The sequence below is a fragment of the Nilaparvata lugens genome, chromosome 13 (assembly GCF_014356525.2).
Source record: "Nilaparvata lugens isolate BPH chromosome 13, ASM1435652v1, whole genome shotgun sequence".
Classification (NCBI taxonomy): domain Eukaryota; kingdom Metazoa; phylum Arthropoda; class Insecta; order Hemiptera; family Delphacidae; genus Nilaparvata; species Nilaparvata lugens.
In genome coordinates, this window is record NC_052516.1 from 27,658,695 (window position 1) to 27,684,842 (window position 26,148).

The 26,148-nt window shown below is 34.0% G+C and overlaps 1 protein-coding gene across 1 annotated transcript; it reads right to left on the minus strand.

Annotated features, from left to right (window-relative positions):
• Positions 1–544: 544 nt before the first annotated feature.
• Positions 545–24,280, minus strand: LOC111063999 (growth hormone-regulated TBC protein 1). Its single transcript, XM_039440228.1, has 7 exons — positions 24,087–24,280; positions 18,661–18,862; positions 13,616–13,849; positions 9,425–9,585; positions 6,440–6,548; positions 4,293–4,478; positions 545–2,429 (listed from the first exon to the last, which is right to left on the minus strand). The coding sequence occupies exons 1-7, from the start codon at positions 24,104–24,106 to the stop codon at positions 2,307–2,309; spliced, it is 1,035 nt and encodes a 344-aa protein (XP_039296162.1). The 5' UTR covers positions 24,107–24,280; the 3' UTR covers positions 545–2,306.
• Positions 24,281–26,148: the final 1,868 nt, after the last annotated feature.

A 26,148-nucleotide genomic window follows, 5' to 3' on the forward strand; every position in this document is an offset into this window, starting at 1 on the left:
TACTTATTATTGTATGTTTTACAAGAGATTCAAGGAATGAATTCTGATGGTGGCTACTACTGGTTTCCTACAATGGCTACTACTGAATAGGATGGCTACTACTGATGTAAGATCCCGATTTGCTTTTCTTCAATTTATTAGAAATTTCACAATGCATTCGATTTTCTTAGAACAAGCATCTGAAAGATTAGATTTCAAAGAATATGAAGAACTAGAAAAATTGAGGAAAAATCCAAAAATAAAGAATCTGGTGTGGCGCAATCACACAACTTTCCTTGCCGTTATGAAAATTGATCACCTGACGCTAGTGTTCAGTGGCTATCTTTAGCTTCAGTTTCAATTTAGTAATTTGATGCATGATACATGTTGCATGCAAGTGATACAAGGCAGCACTTGGAAAATTTTAGTCAAGGTGCCCCCATAAGGGGTATCCCTCTCATTTGAAGTCGTAGGGACAATCTGATACCTGTTTAGGGGTCATTGTTTTTGGATTGCCAATCCATGCCAATGCCCTGTATCACTTGCATGCAACATGTATCATGCAACAAATTATTAATTTGGAAATGAAGCTACAGATACTAGGAGGCCCTACCTCTCTATCTGATAGTATCTTGTCTTTACCAATTTATCTCCAATTGAGAAATCCAACTAGAACGCTTTTATTCGACTTCCCCCATTTTATACATAGAAATAACGTGTATCGCAAAACTCGGAACACCTGACCACTCCCTTTGTGACCACCCTTATTCTTGAATATACTATTGAATATCAATTATTGCGCTCATAGAAAAAGCACAAATTATGTAATTCTATTACATTTGAACCTTCTCAGAGTTTTCACATTACTTATTAATTTTCCAGCTTTGAGATCCAGAACTGAGAAAGTTTCATTAGGTCCCATATATTTGGGATGTAAGTTAATCTTCACTGAAACATATGAATTGAGTTCGTAAATATTATGACTAAAAAGTATCAGTTAATACATTGTATGATAATGTAGACTACTATAAATATAAATAGTTGACAATATAAATCATAAATAACGTAATTAACAGTAGGACAGTTTGAAACCTTGCTTTGTAGAAAATAAATTCAAGAAATTGAATTAAAAGTACTGATGGCCTTCTCACAAACTTAATATAAACAAATGTTTTCATCCTAAATGCTTTTTCTGTCTCATTAACTCATTATCAATACTTAATGGCAACCAGATTTAATGATCAGGGTTCGATAATTGAGGGCCGTATCTATGAACGAATCTAGGAACATGCTTGAAAAACCATTTATTAGTTAAAAATCGTTTCCCGATGGTTCGAAACCCACCTAGAACCAATCATATCTCACCATTATTCATCTCATAACCCACGCACAAGCCTAGAGCTCAAGTGGGCATCATCCACGGCAAAAAATGCAAGATTCGCTAAGAAATAAAATGCATTATTGATTACTTCCTTCATCCAAAAAATAAATGAATAATTATTCACTAGTATATGGGGGCAAAGAGGAGACTACAGGATGATACAGAGACTCATACCTCTGTAAAGATTTTCCTAAATTTGATTATTGCTATTTATAGTATACTAAAGTAATTCATTTGTAATAATAAATAAAAGACAATTGAAAAAAAGTCAGATAGAATGGAAATGAAACCCAAGACTGACGCATCAATGGCAGACTAATGGGCTCGCAAATTAAATTACTTTTACAATAAAATTACAATGAACTATTTTACAAATACAGGTATAAAATCATGTTGTTAGAACATAATTTTTTCTCAAGATTCTAAAGACGAATGCACACAGTGGCAGAAGAAATCAAACGTAGGCATTCAAACGTTTGATTTTTTAGTTTACAGTAATCATAAATTTGATTTTTTTCTGCTACTGTGTAGCATATTATGCAGATAATGCAGACAGACGGACGTCAAATTTCAAAAACCTGGGGAGGGAATTTTCCTCGGTCTGTCTGCATACGTCCGTCAGTTGTGTGCGTTTGTGGTGTTCATAAATACGACCCTTAATATTGTCATGTCATGCATGATACAATCACAGTACGATTCACATAATTTGGCAGCTTGTTTTAGAGCATAGGGCGGCCGAGCTTAACCTGAACCTTATTGCTGCCAAACCATCATACTTTCAGTGAATATTTTACAGTAATCGATTGAAAGAGTATTTGGCCGAATTCTATAAAATTTGTAGATCAGTCTTTACAAGACTCAAGCGTTAAAAATAATAGTATTTTGCCACATTATTGCAATTTGAATAGATATCTTCAATATGAAGCAGAGTATAAATAATAAAATATTATAATGGTGTTTTAGACTCCGTTGCCTTAGCTTCTTTGGCTTTTCTGTGTTCTTCGGATATCCTGCCGCGCAGTCTTTCGATGTGAGATCTTTTCAGCGTGCCTGGTATTCTGAACACATTCTGCGAACATACAAACTATACTAAATTAATAATAAAATGACCCGGTTGAGCGTACGTTTATTGAATTTCACAGTGATTAACTCACTGATGAAAGACGTCATATTTCTTTCATTGGTTCTCGTGGTATTTAACCGTAATTTCATCACAGTTAAATTCAACAACACAGTACAATACATGAACAATACATTTATATGATAAAGATAAATTTACAGCCGTAAATTCAACGAAGCGAATGCATTTTATGTTTGCATAAATAGAGGAATGGCTAGCTTCTGATAAGTTGATTCAATCATAAAAGCTTGAAATGTGTTGATTTTATTATTATTATTTGTCATGTGATGCCACGAATCTGAGCACAGCTCAAGTGGCATGTAACATGTCATTTATCATAGTACTAGCCGTCAGGCTCGCTTCGCTCGCCATATCAGTCTAGCCAGGGGGCTCCGCCCCCTGGACCCCCGACGGGATCGTCCAAGAATGAGATCAGCAGGTTCGCTTCGCTCGCCTGCATTTTTCATTTGGGCATTTTTATCATATGTTAGGACAATCCAGTCGGGGGTCCAGACTAAACGGCTGGCTAAACGGATATGGCGAGCGAAGCGAGCCTGACTGCTAGTAACATAATATTCCCAGGATTGAAGTAGCAGTGCCTAATCAATTTTTCCGCGATAAATGCATTTAAATCTTCAACTTGGTGCCAACCTAACAATGTCAACTCAACTTAATGCCAACCTGACAAAATTATTAATTTAGTTGCCAGTTAACAACTGATTCGAAGAGGTATTCTATCTAGATTATAGTTCTATAGTAACATATGATATGGAAATTTCAATTATAATTAAGAGATTGGGAGAAGAAGAATATACATGCTAAAAGACGAACTTTAAACCCTTAAAAACAACCCTTAGAGTTAAAATATTGCCAAAAGATTTCTTAGTGCGCCTCTAAAGGGCCAACTGAACATACCTACCAAATTTGAACGTTTTTGGTCCGGTAGATTTTTAGTTATGCGAGTGAGTGAGTGAGTGCTATTTCGCTTATATATATATTTATATATAGATTGGACATATTAACATTTAATCATAGTAAGACAAAACGAATGATATTCAAAACGGCTAAAGAAACAATACTAGAGACAAGAGATGGCAGCATAATTTGTATGGATGATGCTAAGGTACTTTTGATTGATTGATTGATTACAAGGAACTTGTCACCAGCGATTTCATATGGATCATTAAAAACTTGATTAATCTATGCAGTTTTTATCATTAGAAGATTGAAGAAATATTGTTGGATACTAAAACTCTAAAATTAGTAAGCTCTAAGTAGCGTTATAGATAAAAGATAGCATCAAACTAGCTTTGCCATCTTCAACTCATTTTCTCACCGGGTATATGCTGAGAAACGATAGCATAAGATAACAAAGATTGCTTATGATATATTTTCTCTATAGTAGTACAAAAAAAGTAATAAGCTCTGTAGTATTTCAAATATACTATTGCTCTATTTAATTGACTGAAAATTTGATTTCCTAATGAATTTGAATTTCTATTATCTTTGATTCTATAAAAAGATACCAATTAGCCATGTAGAAATAACATAGATATGAGGCCAGTAAAATTCATTTATAACACTAGGTGCCGATTAAATTTTTATCGTGATTAGTTTCACGAGAACCAATCAGGGAAGCCTTCTTTTCGAAAAAGCCCTCTCTGATGATTCTCGTGAAATTAATCACGATTAAAATTTAACCTGATTTTTGCAACCGGGCCCAATTATTAAAAAAACCCCGAGAGATCAATTTTGAAGAGTTTTAACTACTATTTTATGTATAATTGATGAAATTTTAGATAATTTTCTAACCTGCATAAATTCGTGACAGTGTAGTGCGAACGAGTCTTGTGTCATGTCTTTGAAGAGTTGGACGACAGAGGCGAAGTCTTCACAGCGCAAAATGTCCTGCTTGTGTTTGCCAATCAACGACAATCCGACTCGAAATAAAATCTTTGAGCCTTCGTAGAAGAGACAATCCCACACGCGTAATGCTGTCTGCAATCAAAATATTACAATTAATACAGTTAATTACTGAAAACACTTCGAGATCAAACACTTGTCAATTTTATTTTCTATTTTTAGCTAAATTGGAATTGATAATATGCAAATAATGTGATATATGGAATTGATAAATACTTGTCTGCAATAACAATATTATTGCAATGAATAGAATAAATCAATTGACGAGAACACTTCAGTATTGTAAATTCTATTTTAGATTTTTAGCTAAATTGGAATTGATAATAAATGCAAGTAGTCTTAGGCTGGCCACTAACGACAGGATATGCATGATGAACATGGGTGTACACACATGTCGTCATGCCTTGTCATCACGTAGGAAAGCTTGAAATAAAATGTTTTGAGGTGAGGTTTTTATATCTTCAGTTATTGTTGTTAATTTTTTTCTTCGCTGCTCTATTTGAAGCTAAATTATTCTATACCATAATTTGAATTTTCCAGTGGTTTATTTATTATTATTGGTTGTTTATTTTATGTTAAAAGCTGCTGTCAAACAGCTGTTTTTGTTAGCTGATCAAAAACATGTATGATGAATATGTGTGAACACACATATATGTCGTTAGTGGCCAGCCTAACAGAGTAACACTACTCATACGGTGTATTCATTAGTGTATTCTAGTATATTCATTACACAGTCAGCGTATTCATTCATTTGTGTATTCTAGTGTATTCATTACAGAGTTACACAATGTCAAAAAATATTCTAAAAATAAAATTACTAGTGATCACCTGGGCTAGAAAACTCGCTCAAAATGCCGCTTGTATTCTGTCAGCTGTTCTACTGAAAGCATTTAAAAGTCAGCAGAAATAGTTCCAAGTTTTATTGAGTTACTCATCATTGCATGCAATTAATAATCCAACTGACAGCTGATTTATAATTACTATAATTATTGTTTTATCCAATTTCAATGTGATCATGTTATATCCTCAAAAAGGACGAAGGATTGAGTACATTTCGTTGGCCAACACCACGTTTCTTCTATTAACATTAAACAATAATGTTTACATAGTATAGACGGGGAAGTGAGAAAAGTCCGCACCATGTACCTTGCCATAGCCAACGTCTGTTCTGGCCTAACATAGCAAAGTTTGAAAAATGTTGAATTATTATGAAAATTAATAGAAAAATCTGGTGTGGCGCACGCACACAACTTTCCTTGCCGTTATGAAAATTGATCACCTGACGCTAGTGTAAACGCGCATCTCAAGTCAAAGATCTGAGCCACCTGGTGACAGTTCAATAACGCTGGATACACACGAGATCTATCTCTTCATAGTAATTGATTTGATAGAATCAACAGTTCCAACAGTTTGCAATTGAATAGATTTCCATGTTCAATCTTTTCCACTCGAAATTTTTCGTTTAAATTGTATCTGAAGCCTGATAATTGGGAATCTAAAATCCAACTTTGCATAGATGGGGCGGAGCTCCTGAAATTTTCACAGATATGGGACTTGTGACAGTTGATGGAGCTTATCAATGACTATTTTAGGTATAAATTTTATCAAAATCGTTGGAGCTGTTTTCGAGAAAATCGCGAAAAATCCTGTTTTTGACATTATCGCCATTTTTGCCGCCATCTTGAATTGCATTTCATCGAAATTGTTCGTGTCGGATCCTTATAAGGAAAGGACCTTAAGTTCCAAATTTCAAGTCATTCCGTAAATTGGGAGATGAGATATCGTGTACACAGACGCACATACACTCATATATACACACACACACCCACACACACACATACAGACCAATACCCAAAAACCACTTTTTTGGATTCAGGGGACTTTGAAAAGTATAGAAATTTAGAAATTGGGGTACCTTAATTTTTTTCGGAAAGCAATACTTTCCTTACCTATGGTAATAGGGCAAGGAAAGTAAAAATTAATTCAACTACTGTTTGTTATTAGAATGTTTAATGATAACGATGAAATAGACTTACTTCGGTAGGTAGTACCTCAGCGAACAGGCACATAAACCATTTAGTAGTTATCACAGTCCATGGTAAACCTACGGAATTTAAATGACTATGGATATCTGGAAATTTTTCTCTGCAAAACAAGGAAAGTTGCAATCATTAAAGAGATCAAGTTTCAAGTTTTTAGTGGGCCAGTTGAACATAGAAGTTACATGAAGCCATGTCTTAATTCACATTGAAGAAACATACAATAAATTACACAGGCACAACAAATACAATAGACAATAACAAATAAAACAGATGAGTTGCATTAGAATCAAGAAGAATTTACAATTAAATAAGATAATTTAGTGGTTTCCTGTACTTTGGTATCATTTTAAATAGACAAAAATCACATTAAATTAAATTGTTGTGATCAGCAATAATGAATTCATCCACTGAATAAAATTAATTCACAATCAGCCAGGACCTAAGTACTTGGAGAAAACGTTTATTTGGCAAAGATCTAACTTGAGTTGGTAGCAAGTTATGGATTTTGTAGTCTATCACAAGGTAGCTCTACTTTGACTTTTCAAGTCTGCATCTTAGTATAATTTATATACTCTCACGGTTTCTTGTGAAGTGACTGTGAATGTCAATATTCTTTAGTAGCTTAACTTGTATCTTTCAAACATTGGTATAGTGAGGTCCACGTTATAATGGCAGTGAAGAAAGATAGGAGAAAAACGTTGCCAAGTCTCTCCATTTTGCCAGTACACAGCTGTTACTCAATTCATCCCATTAAATTCAATCTAATAATAATTATAATTTCCTTGATAAAATAATTAATTTATTGTCAAATTGATCAATGAAATATACTTTTCATAATTTGATTCAAAAATTTGCTTTCATAACTGAGATCAGATTTTTATACAAACCTGGAATGGCGGCTAATTAAAAAGCTGTGATAAAACAATCTGAATTTCAAAAGAACAGAAATTAAGTTATTTGGTAGATATTCTACTCCAATTTCTTTTAAAAATAATAGAAAAATAGGAATCCTATTTAAAAATAAGTAATTTCAATGGATTAATTCTGAAATAACTATTCAATATTATTTATACCGGTACGAGTAGGTCTAACCTATACGGGTAGGCAAACTGAAGCATGGATGAAGTCAATGAAGTCTAGGATGGTTAGTTATCAACTTTTAAAATGTCATTTCAGGTATTTTAATTTGTGTTTCTCATACGGTAATGTTTAAAAATTATTCCATTGTTTCAAAAATACATTTTAAATCAATTATACGACTTGTTTACTCGAGTATTTTGATAGAATGAAGAAAAAAATGGCGACTGAGAATTGTTTGGTCAGTTTTGTACAGTCACTGTCAAAAGTGAATATAAAATATTCTGGCAAATAGACAACATTGCAAAGCGAGAGAGAGATAGTGCTATCTGTTTTGTTGTATGATAGAAAAGGACAGCAACAGTATTGTCAATCGTACACTGCGGTTATAATGTGGACCTCACTATAGATGAATTCATTAAAGACGGACAGAATGCCATTTTTAGAAAGAAGTGGCTTACAGTGATCGAGATGAGAGATACATTGACAATGATTCATAGTCGAAATAAATGTGTATTGTTCATTGCTATTTGGAAGCACAATTTCTCATTTCATAAAATATCATATTGAGCTGGATTCACACACTCACACACAACAGTGACGACAATGAATAGTGAACATTTAATTCTTACAATTTCTAATTGGACTTTTGCCACTCAGCCCGGCCGAGTGAGTATTCACTCGCAATTCCTTCCATTAAAATTTATGGGAATTGCGACCCGTTCAAAAGTCCCGGATAGCAGTAATTTTAATTTCTAACAAGATGGCGCAGTCACGTGACGTGGTCTTGCTGCACTCAAGTCTTGGCGTCATGTAAAATGCATCGTTTGGATTGATACTTTCCATTCTGTATGCATTCTATGTCTCTGTGTTTATGTGAAGGTAATGTAGTGTCTAATCAAAACACATGAAAAACATTTATTGGTCATTAAATTTATATTAAATGAAAGCGACTAGATATTGTCATACATGACATCAAAACCTATTCAAGTTTTGAAATATTATTATGTGAATTGGAAATCTGGTCGCGGATTTAATTATTAAATATAATTATTGATAAAGCGGGAAGATCTCCAATGTACAAAGATGAAACGTGTGTTTTATCACGTTTTGTGAAGGCAATATTATGGGTTTTAGCTCCATGCTATATACAACAAGAGTGAGTTGACTTTTGGTCTGTGAATCAAGGCTGCATGTGTTTTTCACATAAATAGAATTGGAATTTTTTCTTTCGAGGCCCGTATACTTCAACCGTTTGTGGAGTAAGTTGTTGAGTTAAGGCATTGGTTACCTGAAGGATTCTGTCTTGAGTATTCAATTATAGGCTGTCGCAGTCCGGGCAGTTTAAACCTAAATAATTGTATTTTCAGGATTTGAATCTTGTAGGGAAAGCTGGTGTTTTTGATTCAATCAACTGGCAGAGTTTTTTTAATATATATTTTTTTTATTTAAATTCGTGAGCGTTTTAACTGGACCTTGAAGAGCAGGCCAAGGGATTTTAGTTAAGGTAAAGTAAGATCATAGTTAATTGTACATTTTTTCAGATATATAATTCTAAATAGTAATCTTTGTTTATTTTTTATTTATTATTATCATAAACTGAGCGACCACAGATCAGCAAAGCGAATACCCCCTGAAATATTCATCTGATTATTATTTCGTAATAAATTCTAATTATAATTATAATTTCGTAATAAAATAATTTATTGATTTGTTTTTAATATCAAAAACCTGTACGATCTTTTCTTGTTTTTCATTTTCCCACCCTTACATATTTGGTGAAGGCACATCTTGCTTACAATATTGTCAAAGCCACTGGTTTATTTGTAAACCAATTTGAGATACTAGTTTCGGTTGTTACACCATTATCAATCTCTACTGAAACGAATGATTGTCACTTACTTGACTAGTTCGGAAAGCACTTCCATATCAGTTATGACGCCATCCATTGTGGGACTATAGTAGTCGGGTAGTTTATTTTCTACGAGAACTTTGAGCAACCAAAACGAAGTGTCTTCCGAGTGCGTTACTAGCAATAACATACCTGCTACATAGTTCAGGCCCTGCAATTCAAATGTAATGGATCACGATTTATGCAATAAAACTATTCACAATAAACCATGTAAAACATTAAATGTTACATAAAATAAATTTTAAACATTAAATGAGTATAAAATAAACTTTATTGTTCATCAAAAATGTGAAGTGAGATTTACGTTATAAGGTCAACACTTGATTAACATTGGTTTGCTATCCTTGTGGATCATTAGACAAAGAGCATCAAGTGACAATTATTGGCGATAGCTCTAACCTTTTCTAGTTAATATATTTGATCATTATTAACAAGAATTAACAATTAATAACAGACTTGAATATTGTGACCCCACCTGACACCTGAATGGGAAAAGGCTGAGGAGGAGGAGGAGGTGGAGGAGGAAGAGAAGGAGAAGAAGAAGATACCGGGATGACTTTACACCTTTCTACTATGGAAGGCGGTGGAAAAAGAAACTTGGCAAATATTCCGACCTATCACTTGGAAACTTCAATCTCACTATACATCTCTGACACCAGAGATGAGCCAGCCGGGTCACACAATATTAGCATTATTTCTATTCATCACGTGAAAAGTGAGTTTTTGTTGCAGTCAAAGTCGGTCTTTGTCAGGATTCTGGTGCACTGCTAAACTGTTATTATATGTTCAAAAATGACCTCACAATAGATGCCGTTCCAAGTACAACTGCCTTTTCCATAACATATTTTTTACTTCTTGATTCTCCCATCTGACATTCTTGTTGCTGACAAATCCAACCGTGGAGATAATGACAGGAACAGAAAGTTGTGACATTTCCAGATATTCTTCATTTCAGCAACCAAGATACCTTTTCATTGTAATACTGGTCCAAATAGTGGCAGCATGGTATGCCAACATCTATTAGGGCAATCATCATTAAATAAGCACTCGGGTCAAAATCGTCTTTCTGAGTCACGTTTTTATCTTCTAAACTCCGGAGTCTATTAAGTTCTCGACTTATTTGAGTCCTGGACTTTAACGCAGTAAACATGAGGGAAATCCACAATATTTTGCTGTTATATTGTTGGCATTATGGCAGAACGAAAACAGCTGATTAAAGCGGGATAATTCAAATGAGCATGCTCTCCAAATTATTTTGTGAAAATACGTTTCGATTTCTTTGTAGGCCTATTCAAAGCAAAACCTTAACCTGATCCTAACCAGTGATTTTGGAATTATTCTTGGATATTAATATGTTGAATATGACATTGATTAGTAACATTCAGATTGGAATTATTATTTTTCTTTAACATTTTTAGGTTATGTCACAGTAGTTGTAAAATAAGGTTCGTTTTTTACGCATAATTCTAATACAATTTTATTCCAAAATGAACTTGCAATCTATAAATTATGAATTAAGATGGACTAATCCAAATAATTTAGGTATTCCATGACATCTAGTTGGCTTTTTATCTACTCCAAAACAATAACTGAATTGGGTTTGCTCAGTTAAGTCTAGAACTTGATTTAAATCGTACCCCAGTTGAGGGTTTAAAATCACGCTGTTTCAAGTCCTGGACTTGACGAGTTTTGATAAATCCTTGACTCGGAAAGAGGCGAGAATCTAATTCAAGTCCTGGACTTATAAGCCCTTCACTCAGAAAGTGAAATTATAAACTCCAGGGTTTAACGTGATCTCTAAACTCCAGAGTCTACTAAAGTCCTCGACTACGTTAACGCTCTGACTTGGAAAGCCAATTCTCTGACTCCAGAGTTTAAAGACAGTTAAAGTCTAGGACTTAGCTAAATCCCGAGCTCGGAAACCGGCCCTTAGTGTTTTTTAATTTATTGTACAAAACACTATAATCATAATGATATAATAGCCATGGAGGAAAAACTGGGCTGAGCCAGTACCATTTCTCTCAAACATTTTGATAAAAAATTGATGTTGTCCAAAGTATTTTTAGGTTATAAAATCACACTCAACTGCTTCTCCACTTAATTTTCGGTCCAGGAATAGTTTTCCTTTGTTATGGAAAAAGTTAAGTTACTTATCCATAAGGACGATATCAGGCCAATTGTGAGCAACTGTTCTTGTCTGTCAACACTGAGTGATCCCTGTATAAGTTATGTATCCCATTCTCCAATACTGGGGATGACTAGTATAAAGCGGGCAATTAACGGTAGAACATGCATGTATTATAATCAACGAGATGCTTCCAACATTAAATAAACAACCACTGACAATAAATAAACCACTGTAAAATTACGAATTATTATGATAGAAAAATAGAGCAGCGAAGAAAAATAGACAACAAAAAATCGGAGATAAAAACCTAACCTCATAAAATTTTGCTCGAAGCCTTCTACTGTGATGACACAACAATGTATACATGCATATACAGGTACATACATGTGTATCATGCATATCCTACCGTTAGTGGCCAGCGAAATCAATAGTGGCAAAAATGGGCCCGTTCTGAGTACATAGAATGAGGTAAATTGTCTGATTCACAATTAACCAGGTAAAAAGTTCCGCGTCCCATAATGGGAAGAATTATGACAGATTCTGTACCAGAAACCAGTTCTAGTTCCAAGTTCCTGACCCACAGTCAAAGCCTGGTAAGTTGTTACTGCTCCAACTTTCCAAGCTCTCATTGGTCGATTGAATTGTAGTCTGCTTGCTTCTCTGCGCATGCGCTGATAGCTTGTTTGTTTACCATAGCATAGCCATAGAATACATACCCAACAAAATTATGTTTGATAACCATTCGTTGAATAATTTTTTCTCTATAGAAAATTTGAGAGTAATGGAATGAAAGAAATGCACACTTTTCTAGACGGTAGGTTTGTAAAACAGCCTTTCTTCATTCACGCAGCTAGTAAACGACACATTTTGGTGTAAATCAACTTTATAAGTGCGCGCCAAAAGCTAGAACCAACTATTTTGAAATGGCGTTCCATGGAAACATTTTGCACTAGTCACGTGATGGAACAATCTACTGTACACAATGTAATGTTTGTGTTATTATTATAGTATTAACATACGCGTATTATTAACGTTTTATACAGAGTGTCCCAGATAAGGTGTAAACCCCGGCTACCATAGATTCTACATGCAATTTGCAACAAAAAATGTTCAGTAAAATTTTCTCCTATCGACCTTCGTTTTCGAGATACATCGATTTTTCGATATTTTTCAAGTAGGCGTACTTCCAGTCATTAAATCGTCAATATCTCAAGAAGCATTGGTCTTAAGTGAATTTTAAGGACATCGTAGAAAAGAGGACAAAATTTCACATTGATTTGAGGTATAAAACATGCCAAAGTCGATTATTGAGTAGTATTTTTTAGCGGTCAAAGTTGAAAAAGAGTGATTTTTGAAGTTTTTTTGAAAACTTCTGATTATCATTTTTTCTGATTATCTTTCGAATGAGACCAAATACAGGTGTCTAGCTCAAATCCTCGAATCAGAATTTCAATTTAAATTCGATTTTTTAATTAAAAACATTTAATTGAGGGCGTAAAAATACTTTTTCTATAGGAAATTTGGCTGAGAAATTCAATGAAATTGGTTAGAAGTTCGTATCTGCAATTGTTATTGAGATACAAGTTGAAAAAAGTTCAAAGTCTAGGAGGAGGAGCTCAAAAAAGAATTGAAAAATCGAATTTAAACTGAAATTCTGATTCGAGGATTTGAGCTAGACACCTGTATTTGGTCTCATTCGAAAGATAATCAGAAAAGGAAGTTTTTGCGTTATAAAAATTATTTCGTACCCTGGAAAAAAATCGAGAAAAATGTGTCTGAAGTTTTCAAAAAAACTTCAAAAATCACTCTTTTCCAACTTTGACCGCTAAAAAATACTACTCAATAATCGACTTTGGCATGTTTTATACCTCAAATCAATGTGAAATTTTGTCCTCTTTTCTACGATGTCCTTATCGAAAAATCGATATATCTCGAAAACGAAGGTCGATAGGAGAAAATTTTACTGAACATTTTTTGTTGCAAATTGCATGTAGAATCTATGGTAGCCGGGGTTTACACCTTATCTGGGACACCCTGTATATTAATATTCTACCTGGCAATATCCGACGGTGGGATTGTGGTAAGCGTAGGCAGCCAGCACCCTGTAGAGCTGTTGCTGGTGGTTGTCGGTGGAGTTGAAGTAGATGTTGTCGGGAAAGGTGCGAGGCAGGTCGGTGCGGATGATCTCGTCCACCTTCTCGTCGAGTGGACCCTCGAGCATCGCATCGTACAAGTTCGGCTCGAAGTTGGCCTTGAGAGCCTCGGCGCCGCTCACTGCCAACCAAACCTGGCATGTCAGTCAATCAACAGTCAATCACAAAAATCAAATCAAATCTTGAAACATAAATCGTTCAATACAATAATTACACTTGCGGAAAGGTACTTAATGGCTCATATGAATAAAGTTGAGCATTTGCTTATACTTCTAAAATGGAGCATTTGCTTCATTTTCTATGAATAAACGTGAGCAAAACCTTTAGCTCATGCTCATAAAAAAAAAAAATAGTTTGAGCATATGCTCAAAAGTAAAAGCTTTTGCTCAAAATTGTATGAATAAACTAGAGCATTTGCTCAACTTTTGAAGCAAATGCTTCAAAAAAGGTGAGTCTAGTCTAGAGCAGCTAATAATAAAATGGCACAACTAATTCGTATGAGGAAGAGGAAACTATACCAGATACGATCACAACCAATAGTTGAGAACTATAAAACTCTTTTTAGATTCAACCATGATATATATCACCATTATCCCTACAAAATAATAAATAGAAAAGATGTTATAAAGACCTGTTATAAAGGTAGCCATCACAAAATAGGAAATAGGCATTTAAGAAGATGAGAGTATAGACGATTATAAGAAGGCTATTGATATCTTAAGAATATGCTGAAGATTATTATAGAGATGACATTTTTCACGCTATTATTTCAAAATTCTAAATTCAACTAACCTATAACTCTATTTATAAATAGAAAACAGAGCAGACGACGCAAACACAAGCGGTGCACCCTACTTACATATTTAGCGATTCCGTGAGCTATAAAAACAAAGTAAGGCTACAAAAGCGAATCAGCTGATGAAAAATCTTTAAAAAACGTGAGCATTTGCTCCAGAATTCAGGAGCATAAGGTAAGATTATAAGGTAAAGGTTATTCATATAAAAATGAGCAAATGCTTTTGCTTCTACCTTTTGCTCATGAGCAAAACCTTATGCTCTATGCTCTTGCTCATGAGCATTTGCTCTGGTTTTATTCATATGACCCACTGTGCCACATCTACAAATTTGTCCAGTCGCTGAGCCTGATAATTCAACGTGGAGTCCAGTGGAGTAAATGAAGTAAATAAATAATTCATCGTAGAGTAAATGAAGTCGAGTGAAGGCCAGCGCTGACAAACCGCCCGTCCACACCACACACTGGCGCTGATCGACATTGGCTGACTTTTCAACAAGTTCCAATAGCAGCAGGAGACCTGCCGCTGCCGTCCAGGCGATTTCAAGCACTACCTCCGTAAACAAAGCCATAGTGCATTCTGGTGACGTCAGCACAGGTAGGACTACTCACCACCTCCTACACCAATAAAAACACTAACTCACATTTGTTGATTCCAGCTGATATATATCAGCTAGAGTAAGGTCCACGTTATAATGGCAGTGGATAAAGATAGAAGAATAGCGATGCCGATTCTCTGCATTAATTATATTTCTACACTGTCAAAATAGTAACTATTTAAATAACTGTTATTTGTGCAACTAGTGCGCAAAGTGACAGTTTGCTGCACCAAAAGAAACGTTTACGCACGAGCCGTAGGCGAGGGCGGAATGGTTTCTTGAGTGCAGCAGAGGAACTTTGCGCACGTATTTCACATTAAATTTTTCCTACAGTTACCATTGAATATAAAAAGAGTGGTTGATTATGGGTAAAATGATGGCTGAAATCCATCAAATGTTTGTCTGTATAATTTTGCTATTGATAACAACTTTTAATTTATTTTAAACTTGATAATCCAATTGAAAATTTGAATAATTTTGAGTAAATATTAATTTCTGAATAACTTTTCAACCAATCAATTTATGAATGAAAAAATATTATTTGAAATAATGAATAATTTTAATAATATTCAAATGTATAATTTAATGAGTTCTCATTTTTATTTATTTGAAAATCAGAAAAAATATAGATAGAACAAATTCGCATTCAAAATACACGCCAACAATGTCAACAGCTGATTGAGATGGCTGCAAAATAATACGCCAAGTATTAAGAGTACGCAAAGTATTGCGCACTAGTGCGGAAAAGTGATTCTTTACGTTCTGTAATCAGTGCAGGAATGGTCACTTTTCAAGGTAACTGTAGGAAAACATAATTGACATCGTTATGGACCTAAAAAAGGATAGTACCACCGGCTTTGTCGAATGATAGACAAGGATAGCAAAACCAAAGTTGATCAAATACTATCATTATAACGTGGACCTCACTATAGTGTTTTATTGGTGTAGGAGGTGGTGAGTAGCCCTACCTTTGCTGACGTCACCAGAATGCACTATGGCTTTCTTTACGGCGGTAGTGTTTCAATGCGCGCTGAGGAAATTGCTGGTGGAGAACCCATTGTATACTCTCAGTGAGTTCTTAATGTTGGTTAAGACGCTGGTGAGTTCATATTTTGTCTTTATCAATAGTCTTTTCTGTTTTCTTTTTCATTTTTTGACGTGTTCTTGTGGTTTCTGTGATCATATTATAGACTTGAAATAATATAAATCACTTGCGGAAAGAATCAACAGTTTGTATTATAATATTGTAGAGCATCTCCTTTTTACTTTCCTTGCCCTATTACCATAGGTAAGGAAAGTATTGCTTTCCGAAAAAAATTAAGGTACCCCAATTTCTAAATTTCTATACGTTTCAAGGTCCCCTGAGTCCAAAAAACTAGTTTTTGGGTATTGGTCTGTATGTGTGTGTGTGTGTGTATATATATGTATGTGTGTGTGTGTGTGTGTGTGTGTGTGTGTGTATATGAGTGTATGTGCGTCTGTGTACACGATATCTCATCTCCCAATTAACGGAATGACTTGAAATTTGGAACTTACGGTCCTTTCCCTATAAGGATCCGACACGAACAATTTCGAACAAATGCAATTTAAGATGGTGGCTTAAATGGCAAAAATGTTGCCAAAAACAGGGTTTTTCGAGATTTTCTCGAAAACGGCTCCAACGATTATGATCAAATTCATACCTAAAATAGACATCGATAAGCTCTATCAACTGCCACAAGTCTCATATCTGTAAAAATTTCAGGAGCTCCGCCCCATCAATGCAGATAGAGTCCCAATTATCAGGCTTCAGATACAATTGGAACAAAAAAAATCAAGTGGAGTAGATTGAGCATGAAAATCTCTACAATTAATGTTCAGTAACATTTTCACCTAAAATTGAAAATAAGCTTTAAATTCGAGAAAATGTGATTATTCAATTGCAAATTATTGTTGATTCTATTAAATCATTCACTATGAAGAGATAGCAGACCTCATGTGTGTCTCCAGCGTTATTGCCCTGTCACCAGCTGGCTCAAATATTTGAATAGTAGACTTGAGATGCGCGGGAACAATAGCGTCAGGTGATTAATTTTCATAACGGCAAGGAAAGTTGTGTGAGTGCGCCACACCAGATTTTTAATATTGTGTACATAAAAGCCCTATAATTTAATTGTTCGTCATAATTATGAAATTGCATTAAGGGAGCAGCGCTCCCGCAGTATATGACACGTCAAAGTTTAATATAATATAATACGGTACTACTATCCTTCATGTAACACAACAAATTTCACACATTAATCAAACATTAACCAACAAGAAAGTCTGCTAATCTGTAAGGACACAATACAATAAGTCTTATTGAATAAAATATAGCCTAACTTGAGATATCTTCTTATTCTATCTTTTCTCTTTGCTCATAACTTATGTGGTATGTGGGCATCACTCTTAGACTGGGCGTACACCGGTTAGTCAAGACAAGACTATAGTGAGGTCCACGTTATAAAGGCAGTGAAGAAAGATAGGAGAAAAACGTTGCCAAGTCTCTCTATTTTGCCACTGACTGTACACAGCGGTTACTCAATTCATCCCATTAAATTTAATCCAATAATAATAAATTATCATTTCCTTGATAAAATAATCAATTTAATGTCAAATTGATCAAGAAAATATATTTTTTCATAATTTGATTCGAAAATTTGCTTTCATGACTGAGATCAGATTTTTATTTTTATACAAACCTGAAATGGCGGCTAATTTAAAAAGCTGTTATACAATAATCTGAATTTCAAAACAACAGAAATTGAGTTATTTGGTAGGTATTCTATTCCAATTTCCTTTAAAAATAATAGAAAAATAGAAATCCTATTCAAAAATAAGTAATTTTAATTGATTAATTATGAAATAACTTTTCAATATTATTTATACTGGTACGAGTAGGTCAAACCTATACGGGTAGGCTAACTTAAGCATGGATGAAGTCTAGGATGGTTAGTTATCAACCTTTAAAATGTTATTTCAGGTATTTTAATTTGTGTTTCTCATAAGGTGATGTTTAAAAATTATCTCATTGTTTCAAAAATACATTTTAAATCAATTATACGACTTGTGTACGGTACTCAAGTATTTTGATAGAATGAAAAAAAAATGGCGGCTGAGAATATGGTTTGTTCAGTTTTGCACAGTCACTGTCAAAAGTAAATATAAAATATTCTGGCAAATAGACAACATTGCAAAGCGAGAGAGAGATAGTGCCATCTGTTTTGTTGTATGATAGAAAAGGACAGCAACAGTATTGTCAATCGTACACTGCCATTATAATGTGGACCTCACTATAGTCACGTTTAGTCACAATACTTCACATAGTTGCTTATGAAGACATGTCTAATTGCAATGACTAATCAGTGTGAGTTTCGTCATAAGCAACAATGTGAAGTATTGTGATTAAATTTGTCTGATCGTGTCTTGTATTGTCTTTACTAACTGGTGTGTGTCTAGCCTTAGCTGGAAAAGCACAAATGACAATAGAAAATACTTGAAAAAATTACTTAATTTCAGGTTAACTAGTACTTACCGCTCCTCTGTGTTCACTAGGAATTCCCTTCCGTATGTAGCGTTTAGCCAGGCGGCTTTTGGAGAATGTTCCTGCATCAATCATCAGAGTCGACCATTTCTTGGCACGCTTGGCTAGCACCTTCAGGTATTGCGACATGAAATCTTCGTACGACTCATAGTCAAAGTCTGAGGGTCGCTCGAACCCGTACTCATCCACTTTGCTACAACAAAAATATGAATACAGTCAAGTATTTCAACTATTTCACTAACACCTGCTCTATAGTGTGGTCCACGTTATAACTAGTAGTTCTGAGAACAGTAGACCTCATGCAGTATTCTCATCCACAAGTACTTGATTGAAATTGTAGACCTTATGGAAATACAGCAATAGACTCCACACATCTGTGTAATCACTTGTCAGCTGATTTATGATGAATAATTCTAGTCTGATTTTTACTCTAATATTGGCGTATGAAGGAGGCTTCTTTTTCCTCTTATGTTATCCTTGAAATGCAAAATTTCCAAAAACCTTGTATATACTGTACGTCGACGCGCAATTAAAAAAGGAACATATCTGTCAAATTTCATGAAAATCTATTACCGCGTTTTGCCGTAAATGCGCAACATATAAACATTTAAACATTAAGAGAAATGCCAATCCGTCGACTTGAATCTTAGACCTCACTTCGCTCGGTCAATGACAGTGTTTGATTAGCAATGTTATTGTTATCCTTGTCTTTCATTCAACAAAGCGGATAGCGCTATCTCTTTCTCTCTTCGCTCTGTTGCCAGATCGTCTTTTAACAATGTAGAATTGATAATTAATTGACAAAATAATTCATCTTAATCATCAAAGTTCATTATGAAATTATTGATAAATACAATGTATTGCTTAATAAACTATAATTGCTTATTTTAAACAAGAATGAACAGTTAATATTTCATCAATAAACCTAAAATCACTTTACTTATATGGGCTACTTTATTAAAATTGATGAAAACAATATAAAAACTTGTACCCTTTTATTCAAAACTTTAAAATATTTTAACGACTAGTTTCGACCATTGGTTATTCTCGAATTAAAATGTGAAAAATAAACAAGTTGATACTAGATAATATGAACATAATACGTGTGATATGATACACGTATGATACGATACATGATATATATATATATATATATATATATAATATGAACATTATATTATCTATACGTTCATATTATCTAGTATCAACTTGCTTATTTTTCACATTTTAACTTGAGAATGACCAATGGTCGAAACTAGTCGTTAAAATATTTTAAAATTTTTAAGAAAAGGGTACTACAAGTTATTATATTGTTTTTATTAATCAATAAACCTGTATCTGCTACCGTCCATAGAAGGCATTGACAAGACAGAGGTTCGGCAAAGGTTTTCTCCATCTTTCTCCACTGCCATTATAACGTGGACCTCACTATAGTAGCCTACATGGGTTTCACATCGTTGAGTAGGTTAAATTTTAGACTGAGGCTGCTGGAGGGGGGACCGCATTATACGGGACTTGCAGTTTTCAATTGGCTGACAGATGAACTGAAGAATATTGTAAGTCTCGGTAAGTTCATTGTTGCAATGAAAGATGTCTTGGTGGATGCATTTATTGTATGTCTGTATTCATTGAGAAAGTGCTATGATATTTTCTCGGTTCTCATTGAGCTGAATGCTCAAGTGAATGATTTTTGTGTAATAATTATTCATTAATTAGCATTTGAACGAATGCAATTTCTAATTAATTTCCATCTGTTAAAGCTTTGACATTATTTATTGATGTCATATTATGATGAGAGCTACACTCTGTAGAACGAAAACCTTTTCCCTCATGATGTGAAATCATTCGACATGTACACCGTTGGAGCTATGCTCATTCAAGGCGGTATAATGCTACGAAATAATAATAATAATAATAATAATAATAATAATAATAATAAAATAATAATAATAATAATAATAATAATAATAATAATATAGCACAAATTAAATTTCATAAATTAAACCAAGAGCCAAGCGCATCCAATTTACATTTTCATAGCTTACAATTTTTAGATTCCATCAGAAATGGGAATTAATGATAATTCAAAATGATAGTATAATTGAATAATGTCTTCTTTTCCTGTGTCTTGTTTTTGTTACTGTGGGCTGTGTCTATTTTGTTTCGACCATTTAGAGTTTTTGACAAGTTTCAGATCCCCCTGTTCAGGTGGGAAGTGGATGCTATTTAATCTATCTATCTATAGTATTACCAGTGGTAACTTACATCCCCGCTGACCATCCCCCCGCGAGAGGGTGGCCCGATAAAGAGCCCGGATTGATATCATGTTCCACTTGACCCGGGCCAGGGGCACGAACTGATAATATTATAATAATACAGAGTGGACCACGGAAAACGGACAGTTTTGAATCTCTCAACTCACCACAACCTGCCATTTAGTCGCAGTGGTCAAAAAATCATCGCGTGTTTGTATAAGACACATTTGTAGAAAGTGGTGAATCATTATTTGAAACTGAACTCAACATCCAAATCAGCAAACGTACGACGTTCTTGTTATTCTACTGACAGGCTTCAACTTTTAGGTACTGATTCACCACTTTTTATAAATATAAGCAAACACGTGATGATCTTTCGACCACAGCGGTATAATAGCGACTAAAAGGCAGGTCGAGGAGTGGGGAGTCGAGTGACGTTTCCCCTTCCACAGACCCACCAGCCATCCTTTTCCCGTGGTCCACCCTATATTATCAGTAGAAATATGCAATTTGAGTAAATTCCAAACAAAAAGAGATTGAAAATTTTAAGCATCATCAAGCAATGGATGGAGTTATGATATCCTAGCATAATTCTGATAAAAACATTCAAAGGTGGAAAATAATAATTGTAGTATTTTCGTTTCTTGAGAGGCAACTCTATTATTTATTTATTCATTTATTTGAATATGTTATGCCTTTATTACAGAAATAATAACAATGTTATCTGCAGATATTGAGACAGTTGATGTCTAGAAAAAATTCCAGTTCCTATTGTTTGTCCAATAACTGTTCAAACAAATATCTTGAATTAAATTACCAGATTAGCTATTTAATGACTTCCTTCCCAACACTGTGTAAACATTGGAGATAAATTATTTTATTTTCCCCATTGAATTCCTGAATGGGGTTATAGTAAATTTATCGTAGGTTACTCATCAAATACATGAGTAACAGACGGATAATAGTTTCATATCTTATATGTATATAGCCTACTATATTATAATTATAATATAAATGTAATATATTGTAGCAGTGGGGGTTGAGTAAATATAAAAATACTGAATTTCATATTCGATGATTCTGACAGTTTCTAATTGTTGTGCTAGTCGGATGTCCAGTAAAACTTCCGCGCCAGTAAACAGCGAGTTGTAAGGTTGGTTTTGGAGTTTGAGTTGTAAGGATGGTTTTGGAGTTTTTAGAGTGTTCCATGAGTTTTGACTTTTGAGTGAGTTTTGTGTATGTTTCGTGAGTTTTTATTTTGTGAGTGGGCTACCAAGAAACAAAAATATTCTGATTAGTATAGAAGAGAGAATAGTTTCCTTCCATTACATGTATTTATTAATTTGATTGAATTTCAATAGTACTATAGAAAAAAGATAGCACTAGGAGATATCCCATGGTATAGCGCGTATGTATGTTCTAAATTTCACTGTTATCTCAAGCCGATATTCCTAGGTAGTTTTTTTTTGTGAAGCAATGTGTCGCTGGTAGTCTCTCATACTGTGCCGTTCTTACACTCTCACGCCAACAAGACAGTAATAATAGACAATAATCAGCTCGAGTTAACATAAATCGGCTTGAAATTTGGAAAATAGGCTAAGCCACCTTCTGGCTAAGAGGATACCTATTATCTTCTTATGCTATTTTTCTCTATATTTTATGTCAGTAGGCTACGTAGAGTGATATTTTTCTAATCAAGCCTTCTTGACGTTTTTTTTTTAATTTGACAATAATAATTATTCATCATGTTCGTGAACAAGTATGCTACTCAAGATACAGAGCCAATGTGCTATCCAGAAACAAGTCACTGTGGAAGCCTGCAGGATACATAGAATCCTAGGTTTTTATACCTATATTTTTATAAATCATTTACACTAGTAGTTCTATGAACAGTAGACCTCGCGCAGTTATAACGACGTCCCAAACCATAAGCACATCCACACTGATACACTAACTATTTATTTGATCAGATCATGCTTACACAGGATTTAATTATCATATATAACACTTTCCGGAATTTAGCGCGAGAAAACCAACCAGAAGACATCAAGGCGCCCAGATGAGATGTTATAAGTTCTTTGCATCCTTTAATAGTGCATGAAAATTGCATTCAATGAGGCATGCAATTTATAGTCTACACAGCTGTTAATTTTTTACCAAGTTACATTGAGATATTGAACTGCATGCCTCATGGCATGCAATTTATAGTCAAATCGACAGCTGATTTATGATGAATAATTCTATAGTCTGATTTTTACTCTAATTTTGACGTATGAAGGAGCCTCCTTTTTCCTTTTATATTATCCTTGAAATGCAAAATTTCCAAAAACCTTGTATATACGTCGACGCGCAATTTAAAAAGGAACATACCTGTCAAATTCCATGAAAATCTATTACCGCGTTTCGCCGTAAATGCGCAACATATAAACATTAAGAGAAATGCCAAACCGTCGACTTGAATCTTAGACCTCATTTGGCTCGGTCAATTATCATAGTTTCAAAAATTAAAAACAAAATCCGAACTCTTAAGTTAAAGCCTAGTTATATTTCTTAGAACATTACTCTCGCTCTGCATTATAAAATTCATTAGGTAGGCCTACGGTAACACGATAGATAGGCCTATATGTTTTCATTGGTGTTGAATAATATTGAGGATTTGGGGAAAGTAGGACATTATCATGATTACCGAGGAAAGAGACCCGGACATTTTTTTTCGGGGGGCCTCGGTCGGGAACCGTTATTACGCTACTGCCTAAAATAGTTTAATTCAAGATTCAATTCTTGAAACGTAGTAAAGTAGCATTTATGTCTCTATATTGAATGTCCAAAATAATCTTACTCAATTTGATAAGTATGAAATTAAAACAGTAAATTTTCTGATTTTATCTTTATGAGTAATAAACTAGGAATTAGTTCTTTGTCATCTTTAAAATTTTGTTGACTTCCTGGTAGAGTAGTAGGCCTATTTGAAGGACCAATGTAGAAATAAAAATTAACTTACTTTCTATTTTAAGTCTTATATCATTATATTGTCATGATTAAACTTTGAAGATTGAAACACTCTTTATCTATGTAATTTTAAGATGAAAATGCACAAAATAGACTGTTTGCAAAGTGTTTATAACCTAAAATTGTAGCTCCAAACAAAGACAAACCGCTTACCTGAATCTCGAATTAGCCATTGTTGAAGATTAACTAAACCACATTTCAAAGTTCAAACTATTTTTCCTATACTCATTGAAATTCCTAATAGTCATTAATTCTAACATCTAAATGCAAATAGAAAGAACGAGTTACGAGATCGAGTGGAGAACGAGATGAAGATTGAAGAACGAAGAAGCAGGAGGAAGTGGAAGGAGATCATGAGTCATCAGCGGAGGAGTGAGTGTTCTTTTCAAGAACTTATCTCATTTGAACGTCCATTGTGAAGCGGCAAATTTAAATTATACAATACTTTTAACATTTTCTTAATGATCCTTAGCCTGTTTTATTTTATAAAAATCAATTCAAAAATTATTTCTAAATTTGATATTTGAATTATGGTATGTATCTGTATTTGTGAATGAACTACTCTACATGAAAATCAATGGCATACAGATAAATTATTATAAGTTTTATTTGTAAAACCAACACTGATAACTCAATAATGCACTCCGTTCTAATTTTTGATAACGTTGGAACATTCCTCTACGATATCGTGCAATTTAATAGAGTGAATAATGATAATTCGTTATCTTGGAAAATTGAATTTAATCAATGCTTCAATAAAATAATGATCTAGACTACCAAAAAACTGACAAACGAAATAGGCTAGTATATTTCGCACCTAGGGTCGAAAATGTACCTACGTTTTCCGACTCGAGATCGCGGTTTTCCATAGCCACCTCTAATACAAGGACCCGGCCGACGATATTGCAACGTCGCAGCGTAGGCCTAGAATCTAATACATAATTCGTGAAAGAGATCAGCTGGTATTTTTAAAAATATTCTTCACCAATCATGTATCAGATTCTAGGCCTACACTGCGACGTTGCAATATCGTAGGCCGCGGCCTCGTATTAGAGGTGGCTATGGGTTTTCAAGTTCGAGACGAAGTCGAGAACTTGAAGCGTTCGAGAGCCGGAAAAACATTTTTGCCCGTGTTGCGAACGCTATTTTTCGCCACACCAAAAAAAAAACTTCCCAATAAGAAATTGAAAAATTAATAAAATTCAAACAGCCTATTTTGATAGTTTGAATCTTGGTTATGACAACTTTTACTGTCAATTAATTTCAATATTACTAATTAATAATTTACAATAGTGACCATATTTTTATACTATTAATATTTCGAATAATTGTTTGAATTTTTATAGCTCACGCTTTGCGCCCGGTGCAATATCTCATGGATAGATGGATGAATAGAATTTTCATTACTATTTTGAAATAATGTGATGAAAAAATTAATATAATTGCATATTTCACAGTTTTGTCTCAAAATATATCTAAAAAATTGATTGAAATTTTAATTATGGTAACTAATATAAAAAATAGCTAATAAAAGTCGAAATTCATCGACAAAAAAAATGTCATTGACCGAGATTCGAACCTAGATCATGGTTGTTATTCACTGAGATTTGAGTTCTGTTGTAATACGCCTTTACGCTCTCGGCTATTGCATATTGTTGATCAGAGGCCTGACTGATAACTCTTAGCATACACGTAATACTGTAAACTAGACTTCTAAAAAAGTTTACTTCACTCCTAAAAAGCGTACAACCTTTGACTATAGAAAGAAGGTTGTTCTTTCTATAGAAGAAGGTTCTTTCTATAGAAGAAGGTTCTTTCTATAGTCAAAGGTACAACAGACTTTGGCTCATGACTTATATTATTAAAATTAATATTATTATCTGTTTCACAATAAAATTTTCACTCTGAATTAAGTCAGGTAACGTATGAAGGCTACTATAATATAGTGTATAGCGGCATATTAATTTGAAGCCGGTTTGCCGGCATTTTCACAACAAAATATTAGAGAAAACATTCGAAGATTCAATCTTGAGTGGGCCTGATGTTTTCTCTATATGGTTCAATATTAAAGAAAAATTATCTAAAAGTTTTAATAATGAATTACGGAAAAATTATTAGGAATTTTTTAGTCAAGGCTGAGTTTCACCAGTAGGCTTACCTTAAACTTCAGATCTCTGCTGTATTTTCTTGTTATTATAGTTGATTGTATTGCATT

Coding starts and splice junctions, on each gene's coding strand:
- LOC111063999 (XM_039440228.1), bottom strand. CDS start 24,106: ATGGCTAATTCGAGATTCAG. Junction 18,863..24,086: donor ATGGCTAATTCGAGATTCAG/GTAAGCGGTTTG, acceptor TTTTTGTTGTAG/CAAAGTGGATGAGTACGGGT. Junction 4,479..6,439: donor CTGAGGTACTACCTACCGAA/GTAAGTCTATTT, acceptor TTTTGATTGCAG/ACAGCATTACGCGTGTGGGA.